Here is a 27,256-nt window from a genome sequence, read left to right as displayed (position 1 = left end):
CTCCTTTGCTTGCTGGCAGCAGTAGTAAACACTGACCCTCTACACAGGCAAGATTGTACAGGAAGATTCTGAGCCCACATGTTTAGTTTGACTAAAAATGCATGTGAGTAGAAGGCAAAGCTGGATTTAATACAGGAGCATATTCAGATCAGCTTGAAGGTTATTCCAGTTAGGCATTACTAAATCCCACCCCCTACTCCTCCCTTAAAAGAGATTGGATTTCCTTTGCTTATGTTTCTCTAGAAGTAGAGTAGCATACGTGTACTCTATGTTTCAGGAAGAGAGAATGACATTCTTGAAATCTCAGTTTAAATGTGGATTTACCATCTGGTTCTGGAAAACCTAATGGGATCACATTTCTTAGTGCCAGGAGCAAATATTTTTCTTTTTTCTTTTTGCTAGTAAGATTTTGTCTGGGTAAAAATAAAGGACATTCTTATACTCTGGAATCATGGCCTGGCTGCTGGTTAGAACTTGGTTTCCCAAAATTGCCTTTGGAAAGAAATGTTCTTATCAAAGCAGAGCATGGAGCAGAGGTCCCTTGACTGCATACATGCCAGAAGCCACAGCTTTTCCTGGACCAAGGAATCACCAAGAGCTATATCAGCTCTCGGTGGAGCAAGCAGATGTATTCTGGGGAGCACTAGCAAGAAGCCGGCTGATGTGGAGCAATCCTTTTCATTCTGTTAGTGACTGTAACTTTCAGCAGGGCAAGGTGTCCTGGTTCTCTGGAGGACAGCTCAATGTAGCAGGTAAGTAGAAAAATTCAACTATTCTTTGTCTTTTTCTACTTGTGAAGGAAAAAAATATTGCAGCCCAGGAGCTTTGGGTACAAGGTCCTTTAAAATCCCATTTTAAAATTTCACTAAAGTCAACTTTCTAATCATTTCCCCTTGTTTTTGAATACCCTGAAAATTAATGTACTTATCCTTTTTAAACATACTTGGAGTATAGTTTAAGGAAGTAGCAACATATTGGAAGGGATGGGAGAGAGTAAATTTATATAAGTAGCATAATGTGTAGTTTGGATCTAAAATCCTTCCTATCTATAATATGAAGCTCTTTGTTTACCAGACTTCCGTAGCCTGCTTACTAGAAGGATTACAATGTGAACCGTCTCTGTTTTTCTATCTTTGGAAAAAGGTCAGATAAAGGAACACACGATAAAGAAAAGCAGAATAAGCAGAAATATGTTGTTTATTCTTGCACTGGATTCAGGAAGACATTGATCTAGTTGACTGCGGGTTGAATGTTCTCTGCAAAATGTCTTTTAGCAATAATTACCTATTTTTGCATTTTACTTGTTTTGAAAAATCAGCTCAATTTTTTATACTTTATAAAATGTTTATGTTTGGGGAGATTTAAAATAACTAAAAGATCTGCAATAGAATCAAATAATTGATAAGCAGTACAATAAAAAAATGCGGCTTAAAGAATTCAACTGTGTATGTACTACTACTAACATTTATTCAACATGAGTAAATTGTTTATATAGCTCAGGTCGTTTCACTCATCTCTTGTATATGCTGTTTATACTTTTCATCTAGCCTATCAGGTAAGTTTGAAGCAGTTTTAATCTTTTTTCTGATGATTATACCCTGCAGGAATAGAATGACATAGAAATATTAGTCAGTAAACCATGGACACTGAGAAGCTACATTTCAAGTGAACTGATATTTCTTAGTGATGCTTATATAAACTACGATGGGCTTTCTCCTATCAACATAGTAACGGGATTGCTGCAGATATTCTTAAAATATATCATCTTAATATAATGTATGTGATGTAATCCTATCACTACCCAAACAAACCAGAACACAAACCTGTGCTAAGTATCATTCTTACATATAAAAACATTCTAACTTACATTAGTTTTCTTACACTATAGAGTGGAAGAGCCTGTTTAGCAATGTCTCTTCTCCCTGCAGGGATCCAAATTAAATTACCCACAGGAGTCAGCTGCATCAATATGAGACTTGCCATTGGTAATTATCTGGATCCTCTTTTCCCTCCTTTCTGAAAATTAAGAACATTGCGCTTGTTCTCCCGGAGTTCCAGCATCCACCTCCCAGGCTGATTTTACACATTGCAGTAAACTATGGTTTCCTTAACTATAGTTTACTGAATAAACACATTAAACATAACATGCGATTGACACAAATCAGGTGCTGCCAGATGATGGAAATTGTAGAATGAAAAGAAAGACTTATAGTTGTGTCAATGATGCAAAGAATGGAGAAATAATGGTGCAATTAATGGAGAAAAATAAATACTGCAGTGACGCATACCATACATTTACTATTATTGTAAAGGTCAAAATAAATTTGTTACAGGTGGCCAGTTTGACTTGCTGCATTTAGATCATTGTTTCCAAACCTTTTTTTGGCCCCACCTAAGCATCTTTAAAATCCTGTTGCCTGCCCCTCCTCCCCTCTTCTATAATTCTTACTTTACTCAAAAAATGAACTCTACTCACGTGGAGGAAGCCTAAAAGGCCATTAACGTGGTTTAAATAAGGTTCAAATTTCCCCCATTAAAAATCAAATTTCCCCCCTGTGGGGTGTGGGCCCCATATTGGGAACCACTGGTTTAGATGGAAAGCCCAGATGCAAGTGAGATAGGATACAGTACTGTGTGAATTAACAAACTGGTTTTTTCCCCTCCCAGTTTGGCTCCAGTAGAAGAAGTAAGTCTTCCTGAGACAAAAAAAAGCCAACAAAACCTGTGAAGTATTGGAATGCAAGATCTAAGTAAATGTGGTAGAGGATTTGGTGTCCTTCACTCACGTGATCCTTTGTATGCAAAAAATAGATTTATAGCAACACTTTCTAAAACCTTTGTTCCAGAAACATTGTATTTTTTCTGTAATGAATCCAAGTTAAGGATTAGTAGCTCTAAAAATATTCCCAAATGGTTTAGAAAGAGAAAGTATCTATATAACCCATTATTTATTTAGTGTGTTTCTTAATTCTACCAATAACCACTATGTTCTTAATGGGTTATATAAACAAGATAAAAACACAGTAAATGTGAAAGAACGCAGTTAATCAAGAAGCAGTTATTTCAAGGAAAGATAGAATCTGTGGTTTAAATTCTGAAATGTGTTTATGGCCTATGCAGTTAATCTACTAACATTTGTCTGAGACTGCGAATGATTAACTTTAGATTCTAGAACTCTTGAGTTGTGAAAATCAATAGTACATTTTATAATTGGCGTGAGCCACATAGATGACCTTGAGCAGGGCAACGTACACAATTTAACTTTAGGTTGTACAACTCATTTACCAATTGTTAATTTTGCACCTGAACTTTGTAAGCAAATAATGATGAATCTGTTCATATTTACACACATATATGCAGAATTGGGCATATGTGTGCTTATGTATATGTATATATATAACATATATAGGTGTAGATGTATAAATATAGTGTGAGAGACAAGATGTTAGTTCCTGATTCTTAGCATAGTACATTTGATTGAGGAAATATGGCTTAGCTATCAACATTAAATTTATGATGGGCACAGTAACAGCAGCTGCAGATGGCTGAGTGTGTAATAATGAGAGGTGTATTTTCTTTCAGTTAACTGTCTGGATCGACATGTCCACAAAAATCCAAATAAAGTAGCGTTAATCTGGGAGAAAGATGAGCCTGGGCAAGAAGATCAAATTACATACAGGTCCTGACTTATCATTTTCTCTATCCATCTATTTCAGTCTTCTAAGAGGTGTGAATCTTCTTAATAGTTAACACTTGCTTTTTTGATCTCAGCCAAGTACTAGGCTTCTAGAGAAGGAAAAAGATTTGAACTGAAATATCAATATTACATTATTAAAAGTGAGATCAGTGATTCATTCAGTACAAGAGACAGAGATGACCATGCGTGTTTCAGAAATAATTACAGTTTCAGAAATACAGGCAAACCTTTCTGTTTGTCCTAATTTGAATAGGAGATATACAGTACTGTAACGAAGACCAAAGCTTGTAATAGTTCATAAAAGCTGTTCCCCATTGTTCTCTGTTATCTTGATTTGAAGATGTCTAATGGAATAATAAAACAGAGTGTATCAAAACTACTTACTTTCTTTGGGCAGAGAATTGCTAGAATTGACATGTCGACTTGGGAACACTTTAAAACACCAAGGAGTGAAGAAAGGAGACAGAGTCACTATCTACATGCCTTCCTGTCCAATGGCTGTGGTGTCTATGTTGGCTTGTGCCAGGATTGGAGCAATACACACAGTAGTATTTGCTGGATTCAGTTCTGCTGCATTAGCTGACAGGATCCAAGATGGTAAGAATACTGCATTTCTTTCTCTGTTTTCTTTTATTTTTCTCTTTAGGCTCGGTGACCAGTATGGTGTCCAAAATTATGATTATGCATGACTTGCTTTTAACCACAAACAATATTCTTAACATATCAAGATCCTCATTCCTCTAGTGCTGGCAGAAAGAGAAGCATATATCTTAGCTTAAAAGGACTTCTGCCCTTGGTAAAGTAGTAGAAATTGAAGACCCAATGTTTTTTTTTTTTTTTTTGGTAATTTGACTTTTAAACAAAGGAAGTTGTCTTTTGAAGCTGATGCTCCTTCTTTCTTCATCTCTTGCTCTCAAATTTCAGACTTCAACAGACTATTCCCTCCCACTTACTGCACCTGTGTATGGTTTGCCAATTGCACAGTGACAGATAGGACAGCACTCCAGAGAGTCAACATCATTGCCCAGAGGGTCAACATCATTGCCCAGAGGGTCATTGGTTGCACTCTCCTTTCCTTGGAAGAACTTTATAGCTCCTGCTGCCTTAAGAAAGTTCAAAACATTCTTAAAGATCTATCTCATCCTGAGCACCCTTTTTTTGAACTATTACCCTCTGGCAGATGGTACAGGACAATAAAAACAAGGACGAACAGGCTGAAAAACAGCTTCTATCACAGAGCAGTAACTATTTTGAATTCTACTGTATAATATTAATGCAGTATCAGGAGTTTTCAATTCAATTGTATAGAATGTGAAGGATGTGTTTTTTTTAATAGTTTTCTTATGCACGATGTACACTGAAGATGGCATTTAATTTTGTTGTACGAGGTGCAGTGACAAAATCAACTAACTAAACTAACTAACTCCGCCATATATGCTTTTGAATGGCGGACAAGGTTACAATATAAATTAAAGATACTCACAATGACATCAATGTAATAGTAGTTGTGTGTTTGCTGTATGTGTATGAAGGCATGGTAAATAGCAGTAATTAGATCTGGATGAAGATCTGGATTAGGACCCTGGAATGGGAAGAGGAGAGTTCAGAGTACTTCTCCCTCCAATTGCTGCTATTATTTGTTTTGGAAATACAGTAACCCTTAAGGAGACAAGCTAGAAGAATTTCCCAAATAATCCTGAGACCACTTCTAATCTGTAACAAAAATACACTTACTAACCTATAACAAATAATACACTTGTTAAAATATACTCTACAGTGTATCAGGGAGGAATTCCCCCTTAGAATACAAAGCAGGAGAAAGTTGCTTTGAAAAGCGTAAAATTTTCATACTAATTTTTTGTGTGTGTGGGGGTGGGGTATGTTGCCTTTTGCAGCTCAGTCTGAAACTTTGATCACGGTCAATCAAGGTTTGAGAGGAGGCAAAGTTGTTGAACTAAAGAAGACAGTAGATGAAGCTGTGAAGTTTTGTCCAACAGTGAAGCGAGTTTTTGTTTCAAAAAGGACAGATGAGAAAGTTCCCATGTCTGATTTAGACATACCACTAGAGGAGGTGAGTAATATATTCTTATACTGACTGAAGAAGAGACCCTAAACACTACACAAAGTTGTGTTTTTTCCCATTTTCCATAGTTTATGAAGTCATGAGATGTGTGCTATACTCAGTGATATCTTTTTATTTATCTTGTTTTCTCTTTGTTCAAGCCATGCGTGGCCTTAAGATCCTAGTTTCTATTAACCTAAATGTTCCTTTTAGATGGAAAATTAGCTAGGGAACTGTGTTTTAATATTGTAATATCAGTTAATAAACTGAATAAAAGTAAATAAGCTTGCAATGATATGCTAGGACTGAGAAGGCAGTAAGATGCCTCTGAGACTCATTTCCTTCTCCTTTCTTTTTTTTTTAATATAATTTTTAATTTTTGAATAAACACAAACAGACAAAACATAAACACCACAAAAATATCTTCCATTATAACTTGTCAAATGTGTCAATTGGTTACAAAGAGGTTTCGTGCATCCCTTCCACAGTCATCACCTATAATTCATATCAAGTTATATATTTTAAATCAAATATACAGTATATTACTATCATCATACCTCAATCTTCATATGACTATAATTGTTTTTACGTCCCTTTATATAAAATATTCCAAAATTTAAAGCAAAATCACATGATGGCATTCGTTATCTATTTTCAATATCATCCAGCAACATTACATCTTTATAACACTTTCTAAATAAAAATTAATTATGTTTAATAACAAAGTTTCTAAACTTGCTTTCTTAATCACTGTTTATAATTTATATCCAATTTCCCTTTTATCATATCAATACAAATATTACATTATTATCATTATCAATCATTTATTTAACAATATCTGACATCATTTCATTTTTTTGTCTTAGTTTAACTAAATTTAACTTACTTTAAAAAAAAAAGCTTTCATATATAACAGCGTTTCTAAACTTCCTTTCATGATCACCATTTAGAATTTATACCAAATTTCCTCTTATCAAACCAATACTTATGTGTACATTGTTATCATTATCAATTATTTAACTAACTATAACCATTATCACTTCATTTTTAACATAATGCTTAATTTTAACTAAATTTGACTAATATTTTGTTATTGGTTTTCATATCTCAACCTGTGTCTTTCCAGTAATAGTGCAGTCTTATGTCTTTTGCCATTTGTTGAATTTGTCTTTTGGTTATTTCCTTAAACAAATTTGTGTGGACTTCTCTTCGCAACTTGTTGCTTTTTACATATCTTGTAAAATCTCGAGACCCTCTGTCAGCTTCTTTAATCAGCTTATCAGCAGTGCTTTTGTCAAAGTTTCTCTCCTTGAATCCATCAATTCTTCTCTTTTTTCTTCTTCTATATCTTGAAATCTGGGGTAGAGCTCCTTTCCAGCTATCTTCCCTTTCCATGTTCCACTCTTTCCATCTCCAACCACACTCAGTTCACCGTCAGTATCCACAATTATCTTGTCTCTTTGTTCATTTCTTCCCTGGGTTTTTAGGACTCTAACCTCCACTTTTTCCATTTGCTGGATATCTTCAACTCTTCCATCAAATTTCACTGCATTACAATCTATATTTTCCAATCTCTTCTCAATTCTCTCTGTTGTTTCTAATAATTTTTGAATTTCAAACATAATCTGTTGTAATGTTATGGTTTCTTTTTGGAGCTGTGGCATTCTTCCAACTAGTAAACACTGCCACTCTTAGTTTCAAAACAAGGTTTGGTTTTCACTTCTTTCCAGCTGCCACAGAAACATCCAAAGAGCACCTGCATAAACAACCCATGCTCTTCTCCTTATCTCTTCTGTAAACAAGCTGAAGCCTTTGAAGTGCAAAGTCAAAATGATCAAAGAGAAAAAAGAGAAAGCAATATTTCCAGGACTCAACCTCCAACTGTGCAACTTCTTTTCCCTCTGATATTACTACCCTCTTTATATTCCTTATATTCCTTTTATATCTTCTTTTATTCCAGGCTTAAAAGAAACAAAATTCTTAAATGGAGCAAAATAAAGAGAAAAAAACCCTCCAAACCAATATTATAAAAATAAAGAAAAAGTTTTAATCCATAGGTAAAAAAAGAAATAGAAGAAAAACCAAAACTTTCACTTTAAAAAGTAGGAAATATTTGCAAAACTTCCATCCATAAAAGAAAAAAAAAGATAACACACTGTCCAATATAGCTTAATTTCGCTGCTTATTTTCTTTTCTTTGCAAGTTTAATTTAGCTTTGATTTTTTGGGGAGCAGTCTCTTTTATAACAATAATTTTTTTTCACCAGATGGACACACTTTCTCTTTCCGCTTTCCTCCCACTGCAGAGCTGTCCCAACTTCAGCAACTTTTGGCTGCACTTTTGTCGCCGGCAAGAAGAGATTCTCTTGGATCAATCAGGGATTTTGCAATGTCCCTGAGATCAACAAGACGTACTGTTCCCTGTCACCGTCTCTTCGAGACGGTTTAGGTCCAAAAGGAGCATCCAGTGGCAAAAGGATCGACTGCGATCTCGGAGCTCTGAGATCGCATGTCGTGTCGTTGCGACATCAGCTCCTGTCGCCCTTTCTTATCACTTCTTTTCCTTTACCTTGTCTCCTCCATGAATTTTACCTCTTTTTCTACATTCCCTCTGCACTGGACACTGGTTCAGTCACCCTTTTTTGCTTTTTAATCTTCACATTTTGGTGCCTTTAGAGCAAATGCCTAAGAACTTCATTTCTTTAAGGTGGTGTTTCTCAAACTTTTCTTTCATCAGCAAACCTGCTTATCAGAAACTCCTAAATGTCCCTTCTGTGACTAGATAGTGTCTTCATGTGTTGTTACCCAAAGAAAAAACTTTTTTACTCAATTTGGGAGTAATTTATCCCAGTTTGGGAAGCATTGCTCCTGCCCAGGGAAAAAGAAAGAAGAATAGGTCTAAACTTGGTTTCTTTCCAAGATTTGAGTCCCTCATCTGACCCAGGGATGCTATTATGTTCTACCTAGTGATAATAAGCCAAAGTTCCTGGATTTTACTGTAACTTTTTCTCAGAGTTATGGATTTACAAATACTGTATGTGCATGAATGGAAGAGTGGAAAAGGTGCTCTTACAGTACAATACAGTACAATAGCAGAGTTAGAAGGGACCTTGGAGGTCTTCTAGTCCAACCCCCTGCCTAGGCAGGAAACCCTATACCGTTTCAGACAAATGGCTATCCATTTAACATCTTCTTAAAGACTTCCATTGTTGGGGCATTCACAACTTCTGGAGGCAAGCTGTTCCACTAATTAATTGTTCTGTCAGGAAATTTCTCCTCAGTTCTAAGTTGCTTCTCTCCTTGATTAGTTTCCACCCATTGCTTCTTGTTCTACCCCCAGGTGCCTTGGAGAATAGTTTGACTCCCTCTTCTTCGTGGCAACCCCTGAGATATTGGAACACTGCTATCATGTCTCCCCTAGTCCTTCTTTTCATTAAACTAGACATACCCAGTTCCTGCAACCATTCCTCATATGTTTTAGTCTCCAGTCCCCAATCATCTTTGTTGCTCTTCTCTGCATTCTTTCTAGAGTCTCCACATATTTTCTACATTGTGGCGACCAAAACTGAATGCAGTATTCCAAGTGTGGTCTTACCAAGGCATTATAAAGTGGTATTAACACTTCACGTGATCTTGATTCTATCCCTCTGTTTATGTAGCCTAGAACTGTTTTGACTATTTTGACAGCTGCTGCACACTGCTGGTTCATATTTAAATGGTTGTCCACTAGGACTCCAAGATCCCTCTCACAGTTACTACTATTGAGCAAGGTACCACCTATTCTGTACCTGTGCATTTTGTTTTTCTTGCATACATGTAGAACCTTACTCTTTTCACCTTTGAATTTCATTTTATTAGATAGTGCCAATGTTCAAGTTTGTGATAATACATGGCTAATCAAGTTTGTAATCATCCATGGCTTCAAAATGCATTTTCTAAAATTCCTAAAACACATTCAAATTTCCTCAAGCCTTTTTTTTTAGCCATGAAGACCACTTGTTAAGAATTCTGGTAGTTTTAAATAACAATATTGTCCTTCCAGTATGAACTGGCATCTTATTACTGGCAAAAGGAGATCTAATTCATTTTTTATAGTAGCCCCCTAATTAAAATCATTCCTAAAATTATCACTTGTCCCTTGGGACAAAACACTCAAGTTTCAAAAATATGAAAGAGTGAAAGAATAACTTGGAAAGTACAGATTAGAAGCTAAATAAATAAATAAATAAATAATAAATAAATAAATAAATAAATAAATAATAAAAATGTCACCTGCAGCTATGTCAATTAAGATTAAATGAGATGACAATTCAGGGTGAAGTAATGACATAATGGTTATTGTATTGTCCCAGAACATGCTAGTTACTAATTGCTATGAAGGAAAACAACCCACTAGAGAGGGATAGGGAAGAAGGAACAAGGGTCTGTATAAGCAATGCTAGCTATGTCAGAAGTAGCCCATAAGGGAATCGACATTCTTTGCACACCCTTGAGAAATAGGAATTTGTTTTGTGAAAGTCAGTATTTGGAGTATTCCATGCTAAATTTCATTATTAGTTTGGTCACTGGCACACGGAAACTAGAGAAGATCACAGAGGCTTTGAGGAGAGCCTACTGAAAGATTATCTGCTTATTGTGACAGGAAATGATGAAAGAAGATGTAACCTGTCAACCTGCTACCTTGGAGAGCGAAGATTTACTGTTCCTCCTTTATACTTCAGGAAGTACTGGAAAACCCAAAGGCCTGATCCATTCCCAGGCAGGCTATTTGCTGTATGCTGCCCTTACACATAAGGTACAACATGGGGATATCTTGCAATTCTGCAAGGACGATTACATTCTGTGCCATTTTATCTGTGATTCTTCCTGGGTAGATTGGGTGGTTACACAGCACTGAAAGAAAGAAAGCCCTGAGCAGACAGCAAACCAGGTGTAAGCAGCCAGCAAGCTATTAAAAAGTATTTTTTCACATGGCCACTTTTTGTGGTAAAATGTTTTTATTTTCCACGCAATTAATTAGAAAACAAATTCCTTATTTAATTTAATTTAATTTAATTTAATTTAATGCTTCTAGACCGCCCCCTCTCCCGAAAGGGACTCGGGGCGGTGTACAGTTCATACAAAATATATCAGATACAATAAAATTAAGTATGTACAATTGACAGTTGACATGGAGGAGGTAAGAATGACATTAAAAGAACTGTACAAAGCAGATTAAAATAAGTTCAAACCCCTAAAAACAAATACAGTGAATTAAAAAACCCCTAAAATAACCAGATATAGTGCGTTTGCCAGGAGGGACAGTTGAATTATGCCAGGCCTGCTAATCGGAACAGGTGGGTCTTCAGTTTTTGCCGGAAGGAGCGGAGGTCAGAAGTGGTTCTAATGTCGGGGGGGAGGTCATTCCAGAGGGTTGGGCCCATCACAGAGAAGGCCCTACTCCTCGGTGTCGCCCGCCGGCATTGTCCAGTGGATGGCACCAGGAGAAGTCCCTCCCTGTGTGAGCGTATTGGCCGCAGGGATGTATGTGGGAGGATGCGATCCCGCAAGTAACTAGGTCCCGTGCCATGGAGCGCTTTAAAGATGGTAATCAGCACCTTGAAACGCACCCGGAAAACCACAGGTAGCCAATGCAGCTCGCGCAGGAGAGGTGTTACGTGGGAGTACCTCGTACTCCCCATCACAGCCCGCGCGGCTGCATTCTGAACTAACTGCAGTCTCCGGGCGCGTCCCAAGGGCAGCCCCATGTAGAGAGCGTTGCAGTAATCCAGGCGGGACGTCACCAGCGCATGAGTGACCGTGCGTAGGGCATCCCGGTCCAGTAGGGGGCGCAATTGGCGCACCAGGCGAACCTGGTGGAACGCCCCCCTTGCCACGGCCGCCACATGGTCATCCATTGACAGCCGGGCATCAAGGAGGACGCCCAAATTGCGCGCCCGTTCCACAGGGGGCAACTGCTCGCCCCCTATGGCCAGCGATGGAATCAGCTGGCTGAATCGAGGTGCCGGTAGCCACAGCCACTCAGTCTTGGAGGGGTTGAGTTTAAGTCTGTTGTCCTCCATCCAGACCCCGACGGCCTCCAAACACCGGGACATTACTTCGACAGCCTCGTTGGGGTGGTTTGGAGTTGAAATATACAGCTGAGTATCATCAGCGTAGAGGTGATACTCAACCCCAAAACCACGGATGATCTCACCCAGCGGCTTTACATATGTGTTGAACAGGAGAGGCGAGAGGACCGACCCCTGTGGCACCCCACAAGTGAGTGGCCTCGGGGTCGACCTCTGTCCCCCTGTCAACACACATTGCCTCCGGTCGGAGAGGTAGGAGCCGAACCACCGCAAAACGGTACCTCCGACTCCCATCCCCTCCAACCGGCGCAATAGGATACCATGGTCGATGGTATCAAAAGCCGCCGAGAGGTCTAATAGGACCAGGATAGAGGAGCAACCTCTATCTCTGGCCCTCCAGAGATCATCAACCAACGCGACCAAGGCTGTCTCTGTGCTGTGCCCAGGTCGGAAGCCGGACTGGCGTGAGTCTAGATACTCGGATTCGTCAGGGTGTCGTGGAAACTGCTGGGCCACCACATTCTCAACAACCTTCGCTAGAAACGGAAGGTTGGAGACTGGACGATAGTTAGCTAGCTCCATTGGGTCGAGTGAGGGCCTCTTAAGTAAGGGCCTCACCACCGCCTCTTTCAAGGCGGTTGGTAAGGATCCCTCACCCAATGAGGCATTCACCAGGCCCAGAAGCCAGCCTCGTGTCACCTCCCAAGATGCCAGTACCAACCAGGAGGGACACGGGTCCATTAAACATGTGGTGGGTCGCAGCCGTCCACGCAACCTATCTAAATCCTCGGGGGCAACAGAATCAAACTCCTCCCAGGATGGTCTCACAAGACTCGCTGTTGGCGGCTCGTCTGGTCCACTGAGTGGGGCCCATCCGCTCCGGATCTGAGCGACTTTGTCCTGCAGATATTCCCCAAATTCCTCTGCTCTGCCCTGTAAAGGTGCCCCCTGCGTCCCCTGTGACAAGAGGGAGCGGGTCACCCTAAACAGGGCAGCAGGGCGGTTATCCGCGGACGCAATAAGGGTGGCACAATATCTACGTTTGGCCGCCCTTAATGCCACCAGGTAGGTCCGCAAGTAGGATCTTACCTGTGTTCGATCAGATTCGGAGCGTGAGGACCTCCACCTGCTCTCTAGACGTCTCCTGTGACGCTTCATCACCCTCAGCTCCTCGGTATACCAAGGAGCCCGGGTGGGTCGCTGCCGCAGGAGAGGTCGCAAAGGCGCAATCCGGTCCAAGGCCCCAGCCGCCGCCCTATTCCAGGCGGCCGCTAGGTCCTCCGACCGAGCGCGGGTCAGGGCTACAGGTAATGGCCCAAGCTCCGTCTGGAACCTATCCGGCTCCATCAGGCGCTTGGGGCGGTACCAGCGTGGACCGTCTGGTCACGCCTCCTCGCGGTGGGGGGTAGCGCCAGGGAAGTTAAGCCGGAGACATGAGTGATCTGACCATGACAGGGGTGTAACAGTAAAATCCCCTCTACCCAGATCACTCGTCCACTGCTCAGATACAAAGACAAGGTCCAATGTGTGGCCTCCTTCGTGTGTGGGGCCCTGAATTAACTGGGTCAGGCCCATGGCTGTCATGGAAGCCATGAACTCCCGAGCTACCTCAGATGCTGCTCCCGTCGACGGCAGGTCGAAATCTCCCATGACCATGAGCCTGGGGATCTCAACCGCCGTCTCCGAGATCAGCTCGAGGAGCTCGGGCAGGGCTGCTGATGTATAGCGAGGAGCCAAGTATACAATCAGCAAACCCAACTGCCTCCGTGGGCCCCATTTCACACCAAGGGACTCACACCCGGATATCTGAGGAACAGTGAACTCCCTCGGCTCTAGACCTTCCCGTATAACTACCGCCACCCCACCACCCTTACCCAGGGCCCGAGGCTGATGGAATGCACGGAAACCTGGTGGGCACATTTCCACGAGGGGTAAACCACCCTCGTGGCCCAACCAGGTTTCCGTTATCCCTGCAAGGTCTAGCTCCCCCTCAGAGATCAACTCATTAATGAGGGGGGCCTTGTTGGTTACGGACCTTGCATTGCAAAGCATCAGCCGTAGGCCCGGGCTCTGTAGTTCCTGGCCACCTAGGTTGCGGGGGTTGGTGCAGACGACCGGGCATAGCCAACAACCACGGTCTCCCAACCGACCTTGTGATCTTCTCTTGTCCTCGCATCCCCCCCTCCCCGCGACCGTTGTAATCAAACAACCCTCTATTGGAATCTCTTGTTCCCTCTCCCCCCCCGCTCCGCTCACTTCCTTCCCGGACTCACCTGTCCGTCCAGCACTGGCACTGGCGCCTCTCCCGGCCTGGTTATCACACCCCCCCTCCCTGGAACCCCTTAATAACAATAAAAAACTTTTGGATAAAAAGCCCCTCAGCCTCCGTTTCTTCCACCTCTCGGGGTTCACAAACCCGTCATCAAGGCAGGCCCTTGAGAGAGCCAAGGGCCATACCTGCGAGAGCGGGGCCTCCCGCAGGCGGAGCAGGTCTAGCCTTGAGTAAATTGATGAAGTATTAAAACCCAATTGGGTAAGGGTGCAGATGGTAAAAATTAATAGTTAATAGCCGGAGGCTGAGATGTTACTGGGGAGCTGGAGGGGAAAATGTTCCAAATATTTCCGGGACGTGAAGGTGAAGCAGGTGGAGATATCATAAAATGAGGTGACACGAAGAGTTCATTATTATTCTCATACTTAACAGGTATATACAGAAGCTCCATTATATGCAGCAGAATTTATTTCCAAGGAGTATATACACAATTAAATAAATACTCTTGTCATGAATATCCGAATCAAGCTCTAGAGTGCTCTGGGGGGGCTTATTCCCAAATGATAGCCAGACAGCCATTTGTAGCTGGAAGTCTTTGTCTGGCAGACTGATCCTATATTAATGTGGAATGTAGCACAATTGTAAGAATTTACTTTGGAGTAGATATGCTGGCATCAGACAAATTTTCAGATTCTTTCACCACAGGGTAAAGTTTAACATCTCTACCAGCATCTAAGGCCTCATATGTTTCTTTGCAAGAAAAAAAATTGCTGCGAGATACAGTTGAATATATGGGATGTGGTGGCTCAATGGCTAAGACGCTGACCTTGTCGATCAGAAAGATCGGCAGTTCAAATCCCTAATGCCGCGTAACGGAGTGAGCTCCCATTACTTGTCCCAGCTTCTGCCAATCTAGCAGTTCAAAAGCACGTAAAAAATGCAAGTAGAAAACTAGGGACCACCTTTTGTGGGAAGGTAACAGCGTTCCGAGCGCCTTCGGTGTTTAGTCATGCCGGCCACATGACCACGGAGACGTCTTCGGACAGCGCTGGCTCTTTGGCTTTGAAACAGAGCACCGCCCCCTAGAGTCAGGAACAACTAGCACATATGTGCAAGGAGAACCTTTACCTTACCGTTGAATTAAAAACAGTTAATTGTATTACTACAAATAACATTCAGTTTCAAACTTGTATTTTTGTAAAAGCAAAGGAAAAAAGTCACAGTACTTTAATATGTGGTTCATCCCTTAGTTCCAAATGCCATTGAAAACCACAAGACAACTCTGAAATGAATTCTTACTCTTCTCTCCCAGCTGGAAATAGCACTGGCGTCTTCCTACTGGAAAAAAAATCCCCAAACCAACCCAGAGAATGTCAAGTTTCCATTGCAAACAGAATGATCTTTCACCCACAATCCCTCTCTGGAAGTCCCTCGTCTGTCACAATGGATTTAGAAAGAAAGGGGAGTGAAGAGAGGACTGGGAGTGGAGCAGCATTGTTTTCAATAATAGCTGCAGTAATAACAGCCAAGAAACTAAAGATAGTGCATTAGAGAATGTTCCACTCTGCAAGAAGTTAGGAAGTGAAATAATACAGTGAGTGCCAGGCCACAGAAAAACCCAGTTCCTGGGTCAATTTTACAAGGTAGATGTTGACAAAATCACCTCATCCATTCCTCCCCTCCCCCCCCAAGCTAAAATTCCAACAACTACATTCTGGAAACATTCTTAAGAAGTGCAGTTATTTTTTTAATTCAGGAGGCTGAACTAGAGATTTCACATAACTAGTTGCTACACAAGTACTCACAGAGCCTGTAATTGTTCATTAGAGGAGAGTCACATACTGATACTAGGAAAAAGACAGAAGAGGCTTGCAATTTGCAAATGTTGATTTATATATTAAGATAGAAATCTAGCAATAATTTGTGTTTCATCATAGTTGGAAAGCCTCTAATACAGTAAGCAGACAGTCTATTTTATTTGTTGTCTAGGTGTTGCTAACTGTTGATGGACAACTTCAACGTCTGTCACTTTTAGTGATTTCTTAATCTTTAATCTTTAAGACAAATTTGGATTGGAAACCAATCCATTTTTTTTACAGGGGACTGTAAAAAAAGAACCAGTTCAGCAGAAGAAACAGTGATGTGATGTTTGAAAAAAAACATGTGGAAGGATGAATTGTAGTTAGAGGCAATGCATGGAATGGAAGAGTTTGATTTAACTCTCTTAAAGCTGGAGAAGAAATATGGACGCCCAGATGGCCATGTCACATTTATTATCATTGAGATTAAAAATTGCCTGGAAAATAGGCTGTGATCCCAAAGATTATATATGCCCTTCACCTTCACCTTTGTTTTTAATTGCTGCTTCTTTCCTTCATTATAAGGCTTGTTCATACTTTTGTAACCTTCCTCTTTACATCATATTAAACTATAATGCATTTGAGGATATTCTACCCTGTTTCCCCGAAAATAATAAGCCCAATGGGGCTTTTGAGCATATGCGCTAAAATAAACCCTACCCCCAAAATAAGCCCTCCTGGAAAATATTGCAACACAGCAGCAGCCATGAGGTGACCTCGCTTGTCGCCTCCTGCACCTCAAAAATAATAAGACCTCCCTGAAAACGAGGCCAAGCCTTTTTTCGGGAGTCAACAGAAAATAAGACCCTGTCTTATTTTTGGGGAAACACCATATTGAGTTTATATCTGTACATTTAATTTTTCATGAAAGTTCTTGAAATATTGTAAATATTGTCAGTGTTAGGTCAAGTTATCAGAGGTTAGGAAATGTCCACTCTCACCTTGTTCAGGTGAATTCTGAAAGTGGTGTGATGGAAACTGGTATTCATGATAACTCAGTTGATAGAAAGAGCCAAGGAAGGCCAACCTTGGTTTCTTTCTTAAATAGGTGGCTTCATCATGAAAATATTGCTAATAAAAGAATCTGAAGCACAGTGATAGCTTTTTTCTTGCTCTTTTTTACTAAAGAACATACGATCGCTCACCAACCAGAGTAACTGGTTTGAGCTGGGAGGTTAAGCAAAAATATATGAAATAAAACAGGTAACTGACCACAGATAGTACCATGATTATTGGAGGGCTATACATTAAAGCTGCACATCTGGATATTGCCTGATTGGAGAGAATTATATAATCATATTGGGACAAGAGAAAGCTGCTTCTATCTCATGCTGCCCATTTTTCTTTAGTATGTGTTTGACTACAACGATGGAGATATTTTCGGCTGCGTTGCAGATATTGGGTGGATCACAGGTCACAGTTATGTGGTATATGGACCCTTATGTAATGGAGGAACTACAATCCTTTTTGAGAGTACTCCAGTGTATCCTAATCCAGGTAAAAAAAAATACAATAAAAATTAAAAAGATTAGACAATGGGATGTTGATGCAAGCCAAAGAAAGGCACTAAATTATATGATATAGGTATAATCAGTAGATTAATGTGTGGCTCATATAACTTATATTTTACTTTATTTCTATGCAACCCATTTTCAAAAGCTTCAAGGTAACATCAATAATTGAATTTCTACCTCATTACAAACTACTCTTGCTTCTCTTCTCTTGTGGTCATTATCATTCCTTTTCCCTATCTTCTATTAATTGGCTTCCTCTACTGTCTATATACATATGTTAAGATTATTCTGCAAAATAATATGTTCAGTGGAGGTGCTACACTAATTAGTTAGAATTAATAGAAGATGAAACATTCCCCCTTCTTTTCCATTGCCTTCTCATATCTGTTAGCTTACAGAAACTTAAGAGTGATGGGAGCTCTGGGTTTTTTTTAATACAAGAGATATATTACAAATGGGAACATAACAGAAATTGTATTTTATGGTTAGAACTATTTCAAATAATAGCTTTTTACACAGCGATAATGGTGTCACAATATTTAATGCCTTGGTAAGGCCACACTTGGAATACTGCATTCAGTTTCGGTCGCAACAATGTAGAAAAGATGTGGAGACTCTAGAAAGAGTGCAGAGAGAGCAACAAAGATGATTAGGGGACTGGATACTAAAATATATGAAGAACAGTTGCAGGAACTGGGTATGTTTAGCTTAAGAGAAAGAAGGACTAGGGGAGACATGATAGCATTGTTCCAATATCTCAGGGGCTGCCACAAAGAAGAGGGAGTCAAACTATTATCCTGATGATAGAACAAGAAGCAATGGGTGGAAACTAATCAAGGAGAGAAACAACTTAGAACTGAGGAGAAACTTCCTGACAGTTAGAACAATTAATCAGTGGAACAGCTTGCCTCCAGAAGTTGTGAATGCCCCAACACTGGAAGCCTTTAAGAAGATGTTGGATAGCCATTTGTCTGAAAGGGTAGGCAGGGGGTTGGACTAGAAGACCTCCAAGGTCCCTTCCAACTCTGCGATTGTATTTGTATTGTATTATTTACTATGCCTTCTAAAGGTATACAGGTAGACCTCAACTTACAACAGTTAATTTAGTGACCATTTGAAGTTAGACTACCACTGAAAAAAAGTGACATGACCATTTTTCATAATGATGACCGTGGCAGCACCCCCCCCCCCCACGGTCACGAGATTTACATTTGGATGCTTGACAATTGGTTCATATTTATGACGGTTGCAGTGTCCCGGGGTCATGGGATCCCCTTTTGCAACCTTCGGACAAGCAAAGACAATGTGGAAGCCAGACTCACTTAACAATTAAGTTACTAATTTAACAGCTTCAATGATTCACTTAACAAATGTGGCAAGAAAAGTCATAAAGTTCATTTAACAAATTCCTCACTTAGCAACATAAATTTTGGGCTCAATTGTGTTTGTAAGTTGAGGACTACCTGTAGTGTTCTGAAATCATTGGTGGATTCACTCCTGCATTAGGTCTTGGTTTAATTTAATTAACACTACAATAGCAATTATTGATGATTGATAGACTTATATCCCCCCTTTATTATTTATTAACCAAAGCATTCTCTGCCTCACGGGTCCCAGCTGATCGGGAGGGAATGGGGATTTTGCAGTAACCTTCCCCTGGAGTGAAGAGGGAATGGGGATTTTACAGTATCCTTCTCCTGCCATACCCACCAAGCCATACCCATCAGTGGTAAAAAATTTCGAATCCCACCACTGATTTCCCTAGTTTGTACATCCAATAACTATCACATGTACTTGATGCACAGTTAAAATATGGGATGTGACCTAGTTCAGCTTTACATTTGGACTTTATATATTTGAAAAGCAGATGTTGTAAATGTGAACCAGGTAAAAGGGTTGGTTTGTCATTTCAGGGCGTTATTGGGAAACTGTGGAGAGGTTAAAGATAAATCAGTTTTATGGAGCCCCAACAGCAATTCGCCTTCTTCTGAAATACGGAGATAACTGGGTAAAGAAATATGACAGATCTTCCCTCAAAATTCTCGGATCAGGTGAGTAAGCCAGCCAATACCATTTTCACCCTGTCAAAAAAATGTGTTCTTGTGTTCTCTGATTTGTTTGCTTGCAGATGTTTCAGTGTCCTACTAGTCTGCATAAAAATAACCAAGCTCAGAGAACTTCAAGGACTCCACACTTCCGAGTTATTCTCTTCTTTTGGAATTTGTATGTATTTTGGTGAGCAGGTGAGGTGTTAAATGCATCATATTGGTAGGATTCACACACTTTGCTCTTCCAGTATTTTTTAAATCATCGTTTGTTAAAATACTATTGAGAATGAATGGTGTGCACATAACACTAAGCTGTAACGGATGGATTCATGTATTATGCTAAGCCAAAGCCAAAATATTTAAAACAATAGAGTTGGAAAGGACCTTGGAGGTCTTCTAGTCCAACCCCCTGCTTAGGCAGGAAACCCTACACCACTTCAGACAAACGGATGTCCAACATTTTCTTTAAAATGTCCAGTATTGGAGCATTCACAACTTCTGGAGGCAAGTTGTTCCATTGATTAATTGTTCTAACTGTCAGGAAATTTCTCCTTAGTTCTAAGTTGCTTCTCTCCTTGATTAGTTTCCATCCATTGTTTTTTGTCCTACCCTCAAGTGTTTTGGAGAATAGTTTGACTCCCTCTTCTTTGTGGCAACCCCTGAGATATCGCAACACTGCTATCATTTCACCCCTAGTTATGGTTTAACAAAATGTATGTACCTAAACCATGGGGTTTTTTTCTTTACAAGTTATTTTGTTTTTCTTCTCTTTTTGCAGTGGGAGAACCTATCAATTCAGAAGCCTGGGAGTGGTACTTCAATGTGGTTGGAGATAGAAAGTGTCCTGTAGTTGATACATGGTGGCAAACTGGTAAAAGCATATATGAATTCATTATTTTTAGAGCAGTAATTGTCACTTGATTAAGCATTGCATTTATTTGCAAAGATTAGCATGCATCGTGTCTTATTCATTTCAGAAACAGGAGGCATCTGTATTGCTCCTCGACCTTCAAACCCCGAAGATGAGATTGTTCCAGCTATGGCCATGAGACCATTCTTTGGCATCAGACCTTCTCTTCTAGATGATAAAGTATATTTTTAATTTAGCAATTGGAGAATTGATAATCCACTTTTCAATTCACACAAGCTCTTAAAAAAGAAATATCAAAGCAACAATTCTATACTATGTGCTTTCCCTTTACTTTCCTGAATGGAAATAGCATGATCACTTCCCTTATTCAAATCTTTCCCCAAAAGTCTTGTTTAATAAAAGGATTTGGATTATGTCTCCTAGTACTACTGCATATTATCATTAAATCAATGTATAATTGAAATCATCCTATATATTTCCTGTTTCCATTCCATCCTCTTTCTAGTTTTTCTCTGTATCTATTTGAGATTGCAAGTGTCCTGGATTGGGATCTAGTATACCTGTGCTTTATTTTATTTTTAATTCTGGATAACATTTTCTGGATTCATATATTTTATTATGTATTTATTTATTAAATTTATATGCCATTCATCTCATTGTTGAAACAACTCTGGGTGGTGTATTCCTATGCAATAAACTATAGTTTTTAAATAATGATTTGTTGAAGACGTCCTAGGAACCTGGTTTACACATATCACTAAATCATAATGCCTGATCTGTGAACCACTTGGAAACTCAATCTGAATCTCAATCCAATCCAATCAAATGACAACAGTTTTAAAAATGTAAGGAAACAGAACTGGGTAAATATATAGGCTACATAAATCAAATGCATTTCTGTAGCATATTGACTAAAAGGCACAAATATAAAAATGAAAATTATGATGTTAACTAAGATTACAAAGGTTAGGATTTTTTTATAAAGAAAAGCCAGCTTTTCAGCATTCAGATAAGGATTCTAAACAACAGTAACACAAAGGCAATGGAACATAAAAAATGCAAAGGACTTTTATTGTTAGTTTATACAGAACATCTAGCAGAAGAAATTTTAAACAAAGATAGGAAATGCATGATTTTGTAAAACGAGTTAACTGACAATGATGTACGTGCCTTTAGCTGCATTCTTTAAGTCTCAGTAATAATCTGAATAACTATGCAAGCCACTTCCGAAGTTAATTAAGTTTATACTATTTTTTCTCTCTCCAGGGAAATGTCTTAACACAGAATGATGCCTCTGGAGCTCTCTGTATTTCTCAGGCTTGGCCAGGCATGGCAAGATCTATTTACAATGATCACCAGCGTTTTCTGGAGACCTACCTAATGCCTTACCCAGGTATAGATTAGTGGAGATGGAAAGGGAAAATAAGAGTAATACATAGTTCTCAACAGTGTTTAGAAATTATAATTCCTACTTTGTGAACAATTGCATGTAGAACCAGAAAAAGATGTTTTCAAGTTATTGTCAGAGCCAAACTCCTAATGCCATCCATATAATTCACCAGAAAATAAAAATGTGGGTCAGGGTTGAACTGTTGAATCCTTGATGGCCTCTGAACATTGTTGTTTGTTTGCAGATGTTTCATTATCCAAATAGTGCACTGAAGTTATCTAGCTGGTAATGAAACATTTGCAAGCAAATAAGCAAGTTTAGAGAGCACCAAGGACTCTGTACTCATGGATAATATAATTATCGTATCATTTATGACAATTATATGTATATTTCCTATAAATGGAAATAGTAGAAGCAAAGAGTATGATTTGGATTCAGATCTTAGAAGGCCTCAAGCACTTTAGCAAATGCAAACTGGACATCTGCACTACCGGTAATTGCATTGTAAAGGTGAATGCTTTCCTTCCAATTCAAATAATCTAGTGATACAGAGAAGAAGGAAAATGACTTTGATTGAGATATGCAGGAACTATTACCTAGACAAAATGGGCTGAAACATTTTTTAAAAGACCAGAACTCAAAAAATAACAAAAGGATTAGATATTAGGGAGAAAAAATACAACCCTACCCTAACCCTTCAATATGCATTTTTTAAATTGGAGGACAGAAATACAGTATTGTGTTGTGTACGTTGAAGTGGTACAGTAGAGGAAAAGGTTTACCAACTTAGCCGTGTGTGAAAAATAGCTGGGAGAAGTCCCAGGCTTTCAACAGAAGACATCCAACACATATAGTTCTGTGCAAATGTTTAGGCACCCTGTTTAAATTGGGTGTTTCAGTGAACGTAGAGATTGTGTCAGCTTCTGTTCACTTAGAGATTCATTGAAACATGTAAGTTGACTCAGGGTACCTAAACTTTTGTATTCAGCTGGTTCAGAGTGGTTCAAAGTGTGGCAGCATGGGCAGTTCTTGGGGCCCCAAGAATGGACCATGTAACACCACTGCTTCACAAGCTGCATTTCATGTCATGAGTTTAGGCAACCTGAAGGACATCTCACCCTACTGGGATTGGCCCATCTCACCTGTACTGGCAGAGGAGGCATGCCGTGGGCCATGTCAGCCTGATTATTCCAGCTCCTGGGATTATTCCAGGAGAAAGCCCTTCTTTGCTGTTGTACCTGCCCTCTGGAACCTCTTACCCACCCACCCCAATGTGAGGTTGGCCCCACGCTTCCTATCCTTTGTTAAGGCCTGGTTTGTGCCACAATGGGGGAACAGCACAGCAGAAGTGGTTGCTTAACAAAAGCTCTCACCTCTCCCCATCCTGCCCCCATCCTCCCTACTTGTACCTGGGTTTTAATGGTCAATTTTAACTATATATATATAGGAGACGCTCCTTTCCCATTTTAAGCCCAAGCCCGAAGATGGCAGGTGATATGTGGGAACCTTCTGGACTTTCTAAAGAAAAATAACTGCCTTATATTTTTGCCCTGTTTTTTATTCTAGGATATTTCTTCACTGGAGATGGGGTCTACCGGACAAGCCAAGGATATTATCAGCTAACAGGCCGCCTGGATGATGTCATCAACATCAGTGGACATAGGCTAGGCACTGCTGAGATAGAAGATGTTGTGGTAAGAGGCATGGGAAAACTAGCAGTTATTACAACATGTTCGTAGTCACCCAAGAACATATTAAGATGTAATGATCTGGGCAGCTGCTGCTATTTGAGCTGGCCCTCTAGTTGAATTGCTTGTGGCTTTCCAGACTTTTGCATGCCTCGCTGCTCCTTCCACAGCGACTTAAGATTGGTGGGAAACAATGAAATATGAAAAACAAATTTGATTGCCAGAAAAATATAAACAGATGCCTGCCTCGTTTTCCTTTTGGAAACTAAACTGCAGGTCATAACCGCAGAGTATGTTGTTTCTACTCGCAGTATTATAATTTTCATAATCAATATTGTTATCCAAAATATACAGGGCCTTAAAAATGACAAAAATAATGAATGATACAGAAAATAATGTATTGAAGGGGATATCAGAATTTTAAAATGTAGTGAAATTTTCCCAGTGAATCTTCAGTAGTCTACCACAATGAAAAGTAGAGGTGTACATACCTATACATGTATATAAAATTCCTGACTTATTCAAAAAAGCCACTACAAAAGTTAGTCGAGTAATACATATCAATGCTTTCTCCGATCCTCCTGATAATAATTTGCATTAGTAAACCTTACATTGTTTGATACATTATATACTGGAAATATTTACTGCTTTAAAGCATCTCTAACCAGATTAGTCTTTCTGACTCATATTGCCCTTTAAGTGGACACTTACTCTATTTTGTTCTACAGCTCAAAGTCTCATTACTTCTTCATGCAAGAAAGGGATTCTATCACATAGTCACTTAACCTGCATCAGGAAGAAAGGCTGGTACTTCAGAGCCTTGCCTTGCTAGTCTATTCTTTTTGTTTTGACCACACCAGGCCTAGTGAACCACATGTTTCTGCCAGCCTGTCAGGATCCTTGCAGTAAATTATAGACCTGTTTATGTTCCAGAATAAACATGAGGCAGTGGCAGAGTCAGCTGTGATTGGATATCCTCATGAAATCAAAGGCGAAGGTGGGTGAGTCAGTTTGGCTGCTAACAACCGCTATTTCTCTATTCGACTCTGCTTTCATTAGCATATGGAATGAATATCCCGCATAATTTGTTTGCATGGTGGATATTTATTGCATGCTTGGGATAGGTTCCATTCAGAGCCTTCATGTGGTCATTTAATGATAACTGAAGATCAAGTTCTCAAGCCTTGGCTGAGAGGAGATACGGAATTCAATTGCAGTAAAATGTATAAGAAGAAAGGGAAGAAGAATGCTAAAGCATGAAGTTGAATACCCTGATTCCTACCTCAGGACAACAACAATAAATGCTCCAATACTTAGTCTAGAATTTGTATGAGAGGCATTGTTTCAAAAGTGAATCAGCAACTCAAAAGTAAAATTAACAAGAGCTCTTACTTCCTACTCAATACAGCCAATACATAGGGGAATTCAGGTTCCTGCAAGTTAAGGGGACTATTTGAGTGTGAAAGTCTAGTTTTGATGATTGCTTATTTTACTTTTCCCTTTTTTAAAAAACAGGCGCTTATGCATTCATTGTGCTGAAAAAAGACTTTAAACTATCCCAGGAGAACCTGACCTCTGAACTCCAGAGTCTTGTTTCAAAAGAGATAGCAAAATATGCAGCACCAGACCATGTTCAGGTAACAACAGGCAAACTTCCCCCCGCTCCTAATGCACATCTTCATTCTGCTTAACAATAAATATTTGTAGTCTGACAGAATAGTTGGATCCTGCCTTTAGTGTTTTTAAAAACAAGGTGACAAATAAATCCAATGCACCCTCCTCCTCCTATTTTCCCCACAATAACTCCATAATGAGCTGGGTTGGACTGAGAGAGTGTGACTGGCCCAAAGTTGCAAGAAAATTCAAAGCAATTGGATAACCAATGCCATTTTTTTTGAAAAGGCATCTTTAATATTTTTTAAAATGTCCAGTGTAATCTAATTCTTCTGCTGTCATTGACCGTTTGTTCAGAATATTTTAGATTTGCTTAGTTGCATGATTTGTATTCCGTTGATCAGCCAAACAAAACATAATGGTTTCACTATTAAAACAAAAAATTAAGTATGAAAGTTACCTTAAGTATCAAGCTTAAGCATGTAACATTCGTTTAAAAAAAAATCTGATTAACTTAATAATGAGTATCTAAAGCAAGTATTAGAGCAGGGATAGAAATAGTGTTCTGCTTATTCTAGGTTAGTTTCTACAAATTAAATAGACTTATTAACTATGCAAAAATTACATTACTAAAAATATTTTACAAACACAAAAATGCTATTGCAACAGGAATCAAATAATCTTTCAACAAATGTATTTAAACAAACATAACTTTTCTATTTTTTTCTGGTATTACTTAGTTTGCAAGTTTAAAAAAAACCACTATTAACAGGTTCATACATGCTGGCCCATTCTTTGGTTGCGGCTTATGTACTGTATGAACCTATCTTGCCTTTTCCCATCTTCTTGTGAATGGTTGGTTCACTCTTTCCATAAACCTTCCCACTGAAGGTTTATGTTAGAGGAGGCCCTTATACAAATCCACTTTTGGCCTTCTTTTATTGGAAAATTTACTGAGCAAGTAATCAATTTAATTGAGATACCGATTGTACTTTTTTTTGGCAACCAATTCTGAAGTGCTAAGATGCACCAAAGAAAGAGTATCATAGCCTCAAAACATTTTTTTTTCTGTTATCATTGTATGCTGGCAACTTGGTAAGAAATGGAATTGAGCAGAGTCTCCTACATTTGCACATGCAATGAAGATGATATGCTCAACTACGGGAAAGAAAGTAGGTACAGAAGTAAGATTTTTGTAGGATTAGCAGTACATCTCTTCTCAAATTAATATTTATGGGGTGAATTTCCTGATGCTGCTCTAATCTTTCCTTTCATTTTTCTGGTTCAGGTAGCTCGACACTTGCCTAAAACTCGTTCAGGAAAAATTATGCGGCGGGTTCTGAAGAAGATTGTAGAAAACAAAGCAGATGAACTTGGAGATCTGACAACCCTGGATGATCATGACACGATGAAAGAGATAATTGAAGGATATAAGAAACTTCTGCAGAAAGACCAGAGCCAGTAGCCCAAAATGTCTTGGCTCTCAAGAAGCAACAATGAGAAGACTACTGTGCCAACAGCAGTATTTTTACTCTTAAAATTCCTTGCAGAACCAAAGAGGAAAGCTTATTCATTACTGACAAAAACTTACTTTAATAAATGGGAAGAATATAACTCTTAAATAACAGTTGAAGAATATGCGGTTTAATATTCTACATCATATTCACTACCTATACAAACCACTCCTGGAAGATTCAACATTTGCTCCACGGTTTATGAATTAGAAAATTAAGTCTCTTATCTTTGAGCAACTAAAATCTGCTGGGAGGAAAACTTCAAACTTTAAAGGAAAATTTAAATACATTTATAGAGGATCTTTACATGATATCAAACTTTGGGGAATAAAAGAATGCTTTGGGTTTCATTAGAAGATTTTAGGGAGCTTTTCAAAAGAAAAAGGAGGTTGTATAATTTAAAAGGACATAAGACAAAATATAAAAGATACACGTTTTCCTTCTGTCCATCTGAAGTCTTATAATAGCTTCATTGTGGATTTTAAACCAATATAACAGATTTTTAAAACTGTTATCAACTTTTCCTTCCTTTTAAATTCTAATAAAAAGAAATAGAGCATGTTATTTTAAAAATGGCCAAGATAATCTAACAAATTAAAGGAATACATATCATCCCACACATCCCCAGCTACCTCCTAGTAGGAATATGTATTCTCT

The 27,256-nt window shown here is 39.2% G+C and overlaps 1 protein-coding gene across 1 annotated transcript; it reads left to right on the top strand.

Annotated features, from left to right (window-relative positions):
• Positions 1-226: 226 nt before the first annotated feature.
• Positions 227-27,172, top strand: LOC309384176 (acetyl-coenzyme A synthetase 2-like, mitochondrial). Its single transcript, XM_081937390.1, has 15 exons — positions 227-417; positions 448-752; positions 3,583-3,679; positions 4,095-4,294; positions 5,593-5,768; positions 10,401-10,553; positions 17,310-17,457; positions 19,388-19,525; positions 20,301-20,393; positions 20,500-20,612; positions 21,660-21,786; positions 23,350-23,477; positions 24,405-24,468; positions 24,987-25,108; positions 26,374-27,172. The coding sequence occupies exons 2-15, from the start codon at positions 452-454 to the stop codon at positions 26,548-26,550; spliced, it is 2,037 nt and encodes a 678-aa protein (XP_081793516.1). The 5' UTR covers positions 227-417; positions 448-451; the 3' UTR covers positions 26,551-27,172.
• The last annotated feature ends 84 nt before the right edge of the window (positions 27,173-27,256 follow it).

This window comes from Natrix helvetica (assembly GCF_964273705.1).
Source record: "Natrix helvetica genome assembly, chromosome: 1".
NCBI lineage: Eukaryota > Metazoa > Chordata > Lepidosauria > Squamata > Natricidae > Natrix > Natrix helvetica.
The sequence above is the reverse complement of the archived record's forward strand: the minus strand, read 5'-3'. Positions and strand labels throughout refer to the sequence as shown.

What these genes read in the sequence shown, in the direction of transcription:
- LOC309384176 (XM_081937390.1), top strand. Translation starts at nt 452, where the DNA reads ATGGCCTGGCTGCTGGTTAGAACTTGGTTTCCCAAAATTGCCTTTGGA. An exon ending in ATGCTGCCCTTACACATAAG is followed by an intron (nt 10,554 to 17,309) that starts GTACAACATGGG and finishes ATTTTTCTTTAG; the next exon opens with TATGTGTTTGACTACAACGA. An exon ending in CCTCAAAATTCTCGGATCAG is followed by an intron (nt 19,526 to 20,300) that starts GTGAGTAAGCCA and finishes CTCTTTTTGCAG; the next exon opens with TGGGAGAACCTATCAATTCA.